The 7,907-nt window shown below is 52.0% G+C and overlaps 1 protein-coding gene across 11 annotated transcripts in view; it reads left to right on the plus strand.

Moving 5' to 3' along the window:
* Positions 1 to 2,440: 2,440 nt before the first annotated feature.
* TPM1 (tropomyosin 1) overlaps positions 2,441 to 7,907 on the plus strand; it is a 27,509-nt gene continuing 22,042 nt past the window's right edge. For 4 of the 11 annotated variants that reach the window (XM_029950411.1, XM_029950415.1, XM_029950410.1 and 1 more), the window contains exons 1-2: positions 2,450 to 2,657; positions 3,785 to 3,910. In XM_029950411.1, coding sequence (XP_029806271.1) covers positions 2,544 to 2,657; positions 3,785 to 3,910 — 240 coding nt within the window. In that variant the 5' untranslated portion in view covers positions 2,450 to 2,543. Of the gene's footprint in view, positions 2,658 to 3,454; positions 3,581 to 3,784; positions 3,911 to 7,907 lie in introns of all 11 variants that reach the window. The other 7 variants (XM_029950414.1, XM_029950412.1, XM_029950413.1 and 4 more) reach the window with 4 other exon arrangements.

Consider the following 7,907-nt stretch of genomic DNA (forward strand, 5'->3'; position numbering starts at 1 on the left):
CATTTATCTTTCCAGTCTCATGTCCCAGTTCACCCCAAAATAAACCTATTATTCAACTACTATAAAACATTCCTCTTTCTTCCCTTGGCTCCTATAATACCCTCCTCTCTACCTGCTACCCTTCTTCTAAAATCAGTTTAGAAACCACCACTTTCCAGAAAAGTGTTTTTTCTATCTGCTATGACCTGCTCACTTCTAGGTCTTCCTCCTCTCAGTTCGAACACCTCTGCTCATGCTGAACACCTGGAAGGCATGGGCTTACTCATTTCGGAATTCCAGAGCTTAGTGCCTGCCTAGTATATAGCAGGTGCTCACCAATGGTGTGTTCAGTGAATTGTCCGTAGCACTGGACATTTAAGGAAATGTTAACAAGTTCCTCTGCTATATTAGGCACAGTGGAGAAAAGTTAGTAATATATGATCTCTCCAGGAGTTCCTCTAGTTCAGTTGCCTAGTTTCACAAATGAGAACATTGAGGCCAAGAGAGGAGAAACAATTTGCCATTTGCCACCCAAGCAGTCACTAACTACTGAGCTCTTTGCTATGTGCTAGGGGGAAAAAAATGCTTTTCACTCTTAATCTCATCTTCACCCTTTTAACAACCCTAAGAAGGAAGAGTTTTTATACCTACTTTCCAAGAAGAGAAAACTGAGACTCAACGAGATTGTAATCTGGCTTAGGCCACATTGCAGGGAGGTAGCCAGGCCAGGTTTGTGTCCTAGAGTCTAACTCCCAAGACTCTTGCCCCCCATGCCGAGCTCCGAGGTAGGGAGTCAGCTCCCTGTGGTCCATACATCTGTATATTGCCCAGAGGCCTTGAACTTTTCTGTGCTCCAGTGGCTGGGTTGACATATCGTGATTTAAGGGCTCTGATGCATTTTTGTGTCACGCAGGTCCTATGTACACAGGTCTAACATTCTGGCCATTCGGTCAGGGTATTTTTTCATGCCTGGGCAGTTGGGATAGTGGAAGAAACCTGATAAAATCCTGGAGAGGAACTTGATCATTCTCTGAAGGACTTACAAGTTGTTTGGCCTGCCTAATCTGCTCAGGCACCGTCTGGGGAATATTCGGTATCCATGTAGTACAGGTTGTGAACTGCTCTGTGGAGACTGTTAACAAGACCCTCACCCACTTTTTCTCAGTCTCAGCCAGGGTCCTAGGGAAGCCCCCTTTCTTCCTCTCCCACTAAAGCTCTGAAAAGAACAGGCTTTTCCCCCTGGAGGGCTGGGAAGTGTAAGAGATGGAGACGAAATCCTCTTGCCTCCAAGCAGAACTCACTATATAGAGCTGGATCCGGTCCCTCCTCAGGGTTATGGCTATGGATGCAAGGACTTCGCTGGGATGATGCTCAGCCCACGTGTTGGCACCTGGTATCTGAGCAGCTAAACATGGAAAGAGGCTGACACCCTAAAATCACTGCAAGAATAATGACAAAAAAGTTAGATCCGGAGGCACCTCAGGGATCCTCTCCCCTGCCCTGGATATAAAAAGATGAGGAAACTGCAGCACCCAAGCCACTTGTCAAGGTCATACAGCTGCTGGTGACAGAGACTCAAGACCAAGGTGTCTGAGTCTAAACTCAATGTTCTTTCCCCTTAAACTCCCACCCACCTACACACCGACTCCCACCCTCCTACCCTTGGCCGCAGCGCCGCACACAGGCACACGCACAAGTAAGCCAACTGGGTCCGGTGTCCCTCAATCTTTGCCTGCCCCTCCCCGGGGAAGAAGTACACGCAGAAGACAGATTCCCAGACACCCTGACCCGCACCAGCAGGCGAGCCTCGGGCGCGGCCTCAGGCCGTCCTCTCCACTCTCCCTTTCTCTGCTCCAGTTGTTTCCGAGAAAGGGAGCTTCCGGAGAACACCTGGCAAGCTGAGCGCCGCCGGGGGAGCGCGGGACGGGTGCGGGGAACTCGCAGGCCCGGGGCCTGAGCGGCGGCTGCTCCGCGGGCCCCCCGGGCCGGATGCTGAGAACGCCGGGGTCTGGCATCTCCCCGGGGCCACGCGCACCCACTACCTGACCCACGTTCCCCCGGCCTCCCGGGACTCTAGTGGCCCGGCTGGGGACCCTGACGGCCGGGCATGGGCTCCGGGAGGAGGGGGCGCGGAGGGCACAGGGCAGAGGTCAGGGCCTCGGCCCGGCTGGGTCCCGGCGAGGCCTGGGCGCCCTCTCCCTGGCGCGCAGGTTTGGGAACAGGGCGGCCTCGCCCGGCCGCCGCCTCGGCGGCTCCGGTCCCCATATATAGTCATATCCACCGTCAACTGGGAGGCCGGCAGGCGGCAGCGAATGGGCGCGCGGCCCCCGCGGGAAAGAGCGGGGCGGGGGCAGGGGGCGGAGGGAGGAGAGGGGAGAGGGGGCAGGAGAAAAAAGCTTTTCCAAAAAAGTATTGGCTGTCTCGAGGAATGCGGTCGCCCCCTTGGGAAAGTACATATCTGGGAGCAGCAGGCGGCTCCGCGCTCGCACTTCGGCTCGGCCGCCCCACCGCGCACTCGCCTCTCCGCTCCCGCCGCAGCCCCAGGGCCCCTCGCCGCCGCCACCATGGACGCCATCAAGAAGAAGATGCAGATGCTCAAGCTCGACAAGGAGAACGCCTTGGATCGAGCCGAGCAGGCGGAGGCCGATAAGAAGGCGGCGGAGGACAGGAGCAAGCAGGTCTGCGCGCGCCCCCCCCCCCCGCCACGGTGCCCCCGGGCCCTGAGCGCCTGGCACCCCTTCCCGGCCGCTCACCCCGAGGACACGGGGAGCCACCCCCCACCCCCCACCCCCACCCCCGACACACACACACTCCTGGGCGGCCGGAGACGCTCAGCTGAGAAGGGGGAGGGGAAGAGCAAGACTCGGGCTTATTCTAACTTTTTGGTCTTGTCTGGGAAGTTTATTTCCCTCCTCTGCTTCCCAGAGCCCGCGAGGTTTACTCAACTCCTAGAGGCACTTGACTCTCAGGATCGGGGGTCAGTGTTGGACCGGAGTGGGGGCCGAGGGGGTTGGGGTGAATCGAGTCCAGAAAGTGTTAGAAGTTCTTCTGGACTTTTGACGGGGAAGAATAAAACCTTCAACTGGGATAGAGCCTGAGCAGGGGGAAGGGGCGTGGTGGGGGGGGGGCGTTGAATCATGAATTTTCTTCCTAAGAACAATGATGGAACAGAATAGAGAGTAGGGCAGGAAGGCCAGAGGGTCTGGGGGCGTTTTTCTGTACCCCGAGTTGTGGACTTGAGCGCGTAGGGACCTCAGCAGGAGTCTCGTCCCGCAGGAGGTTGGGGGTGCAGGGACGGCCACAGTGCGGCTCCATATTCAGGAGAGAAGAGGTTACCTAGAGACCCTTGAACCCCGAGTCGGCGGCGCCCCAAGCCGAGGGGCCGCAGCCAACCAGGCGCTCGTGTGTTGTGTGTGTGTGTGTCTAACACCCGGTCCGTGCCGGCCGCCCGCGCCCGCCCGCCGCTGCCCGGCAGCTGGAGGAGGACATCGCGGCGAAGGAGAAGCTGCTGCGGGCGTCGGAGGACGAGCGGGACCGGGTGCTGGAGGAGCTGCACAAGGCGGAGGACAGCCTCCTGGCCGCAGATGAGGCCGCCGCCAAGGTACCCGGGGCGCGCGGCGCTGCACGGAGCAGGAATGGCTAACTCTGTCTCTCTCTTTCTCTCTCCCTCCCTGTCTTTCCCTCTCTCTCTCTCTCCTGCTGTCCCTGTCCTTCTGCTTCTGTGCACCCACATCCCTCCCCTGCGGGATCACGCTGCCTGCTGCACCCCCCCCACCCCTCCCCATCCCCCACGGCCAACTCCCAGCTGGAAGATGAGCTGGTGTCGCTGCAAAAGAAACTGAAGGGCACCGAAGATGAACTGGACAAATACTCCGAGGCTCTCAAAGATGCCCAGGAGAAGTTGGAGCTGGCGGAGAAAAAGGCCACTGACGTAAGTGCACGTACACAGTACCTCCCCAACTCCTGCCCAGTGGCCACTCTGAGGTCACCACAATGGCCAAGGGGCAATGGAGGAGGGTCACCTCTATCTGCTGGACACCCACCCGCACACAGCCCTGATATGGCCCAGAGCACTGGATGCTGCCTCAGACTTCTATTGCACACATTCATTTATACTTCATCCACCTCTCTCTCTTTTTCTCCTTCTTTCCCCCATTCCTGGGGGTGGAGGTGGGTGGGTGAGAAGCTGGGAGTGAAGTGGCTGAAATTGGATGCTGGAGGTGAACCTTGCCTCCGTGGTGGCAGAAAACCTCTGCAGTGTCATCACCAAGGTTTGTGCAAACAGAATGCCGAGTTTACTTTTTTCCCTTTGCCTACACTTGTGGGTGGGAATGCTCCGTTTCAATGGTGAGTCTAGTCAGGGTACAGAGGGCCTGGTCTCTAAATTGAAGAAATGACATGGAGCTACTTTTACTTAGAAGGCTGAGCTTGATGTTGGGGTGCTTGAGACACTTGAGGCTTCCTTGCTCACTAGGGAAGCCTTAATCCAGCCCTTAAGATCTGCCTGGGAAGATGATACTTGCTTGGGTCTGCAGTCTGACAGCACTAGATCCTGAAAGTACCCTGGGAGTTATATATAGCTCCGTGCTTTATATGGTATAGTGAGCTAACTGCCCCCCCCCCCCGCCCCTCCTGCTTGCCCCACCCCCACCTGTCAGCCTTCTGACAACCACCACATAGTTTCAGGGGTGATGCACACACTGCAAAAACTCTACTAGCACTTTGTCCACTGCCCTTTGGAATCTTTTTAGCTGAAGAGCTTGTCTCTTCTGCTCCATAAGTCAAGCCAAGCATTAGATTTCCAAAGGAACGACTTCTTTTCACACTGTTGAATTCCATTGTAGAAGCTCATTAAGGCTAGAGGCCCAATTAGGAAAGAATTCCTTGGGAAGTAAGTAACAATTCCAAGAATGTATGAGCACCGGGGAAAGCTGTGCCCAGAAGTTGAACTACCAAGCACAATGGCAGAATATTTTGTATGAGAGTAAAATGCAAATTGCTGTAGGGTCTTGGGTCTTGAAACCAGTCAAGGCTTTTTGTGGCATGAAAGGCTTAAAATGTGATCAGTCTCCAAGCGTGCTTTGCAAATGGGAAATCCAGACATGGGACATTCAGAATTGACAAAAAAAAGTTTTTTCCATGAACATCAAGATTACTGGAAAGGGGGTTCACAGAAGCACTGACTTAGCTAAAACATTAAAGTTACAAACTACCTGGCTTTAGAAAAAGAACCAAAAAACACATATAACTCTGTGTCTGCTTTGTATAATATAGATCAGATGTCTGCTCAATGTAAGGCTAAATGGAGGATGTCTGTCTCCCCCAAATTCTCCAGCAGGACGTTTATTTAGCTTTTTCAAAAAGAACCGCTGATAGATCAAGGAGAGATATTCCTTATAAGGAAAAGAATGCAGAGAATTTGAAAATAGCCCAGTAAGACTGAAGGAGAAAAAAGTTACAATTCTTATAGGGAAAAAAGATCATAATTATTTTAACTATGTAGTGCTATCATGTCTTTATTGAAATGTCTTGTTTAAGGGAGCTTTGGAATGAGGTGGGGCAGAAGTGGATGAGGATATTTAAAGCCACCTTGGTGGAGGCGGGGTTGGCAGAGGAGGGAGCTTTTTGAAACTGTGTTTTGGTTTCCTACCGGAAAACTATCCCTAATATGGTACTTTTCTTTTTTCTTTTTCTTTTTTTTTTTTTGGTAGTAGATTGATCATCTAAACTTTTAAGATATTGTAGGTTGTTTGGAACATGTAGGGATGTTGAAGAATATTTGCAAAGAAATACGATATTTAAAGTGATTCCTAATAAAAATAATCAAGAGTTAAGGAAGAGATTGATATCACTAGAGAAAGAGGGAGATAGGAGGTCAGCTTCCTGTGGTAGAATCATTATACATTTGAAATTAGGACACATACATTTGAAATTACTCACCACTTTAAAAACATTTTTACATTTTCCTACTACTGAGAACCTTTTTCTACTTATTTACCAACATACTTTACAAATTTTATTCCAAAAGAAGGGCCTTCCTAGCTTAAAAGATTGTAATTCACAAGGTAGCAAGCATCCTAATGGTTTTCTTTTGAAATTTTTGGTGTTCCGCCTAAGTAAGGCTAAATGGGATCAAGGGCTCCATTTTCTCTCTGGCCCCCAACCTCTTCCCCAATAATTGTGATGTGTCTGATATTTGCAGTATGTGAGTCTTTATTCCTTGTAGGTCTTTGCTTCCTAAATCAGTGATTCTCAACAGAATCTCCTAGGAAGGTTTTAACACCCCAAATGCAGACTGCACCCCAGGCCAATTAAATCAGAATGTCTGGGAGTGGAACCCACGCATTAGTATTTTTTAAATGTTCAGCCAAGGTTGAGAACTGGCCTAAACTCTTGTCTAATGACATCAGCATGAAAATTAACTCACCTGAAACTGTCTTTCCCAGGTGTTTGAAAAGCAGGACATTAAGTCATTAGTTGGCTGCTTTAGAGTTCTTGGAAGTGTCCAGGAGTTTCCCTGACGCCCCCTTCCTCCACCTTCAAAGTTAGAGGCCCACTGTCTGGACTCCTCTGGGGGAGTTGTAACCTCCTGCTTGACCAGAGGAACAGTGTGGAAACAAAGCAAGAGGCTCCACCTACAGGACGTGGGGGCACATGCTGAGGTTTGTGAGTCTCAGCCGAGACTGTGACAAAGTCCATAGCAAATGAATCGGGAAAGGAAAGGAGATTCCTTGTTAGGGCTTTGGAGAAGGAGGAGGGGGTTGTCAAGTATGTTTTTGTTCTTCATTATCCCCACACTTAAATATATCAGGAATTGACTTGAAGGGCTTCCTGTGAGAAAGGTGAGGAAGAAAGCCATATGAGACTTGGAAGGCATTTAAAAACGCAGCGCAAGGGGAGAATTGGCAGAGGATGGTTCCCAGAGATTGGGGTTTCATCCAGCTGTAGCCAGAGGCCCTCATAGCGTTCTGAGCCTTCATGGCTGTGCCTTTTAAAGGCATCTCAGTCCAGCCCAGAATCGGTCAGATTCCAGAAGAGCTCCGAGGCTGATCTAAAATTAAAGAAGTCTGTAAGTTACAAGGAACCCGTGAGATTATTGTTTTTATGGAAAGGGAAGTGAGTCCCAAAGAGGCTCGTGGCCCTGAGAACACAGCTGGTGATGGGCCCCCGCCTGACTCTTAGGACAGTGCCTGCATATTTATTCACTAAAGCTATCATTTGAGTTAACTATGTACAATATATTGTGCTAGCCGCTTTGTATTATTTCATAATCCTCACCACAGCCCCATGAGGGAAATACTAATGTTAAGCCCATTTTTATAGATGAAGCCCAGAAGAGTCAAGTTATTTGGCCAACGTCAACAGCCAGGAGAGATTCTAGGAGCCGGATTCTAACCTACCCGGAACGCTGCATTTCGAAAGGAGGTTTACTCATAATGCACTACGTTAATGGTTTTCACTTTGTCAGTTTGGTGAGAGAGGAAGGTTGTTGTGGTTAGGATCTTGGGTGCTGTAGTTCTTAACAACGAGGGACGGTCCTGGGGATACACTGAGGCCAAACTCCCTCGGCTCAGCTTCTGTCTTGGGCTTGGCAATTCGGAACTCCCGAGTGCGAACTCTCGCCGCCAGTAGGCGGCACCATCGCCCTTAGCAGCCAGGTCCGTTACCCGGGGTCACCACGCAGCCAGGGAGAGACGCTAGGAGTCGCAGTAAAATCTCTGGCGCCCTGGCCTCCCTCCCTGCCGGGCCCAGCTCTCCAGGTACCCCTCAGCGCGCCCACAACCTCCGCCAGCCTCCGGGCGGCGAGCATGCGCAGTGTCTCCCGAGGCTTGCATATTCCCGGGGTCCGCGGCGCGCTCCCCGCCCCGCCCTCTGAGCCCGCCCCCGGCGCTCGCGCACCCGCCTGCGGTTCGCCTGCGCCGCTCGGG

The sequence above is a fragment of the Suricata suricatta genome, chromosome 9 (assembly GCF_006229205.1).
Source record: "Suricata suricatta isolate VVHF042 chromosome 9, meerkat_22Aug2017_6uvM2_HiC, whole genome shotgun sequence".
NCBI lineage: Eukaryota > Metazoa > Chordata > Mammalia > Carnivora > Herpestidae > Suricata > Suricata suricatta.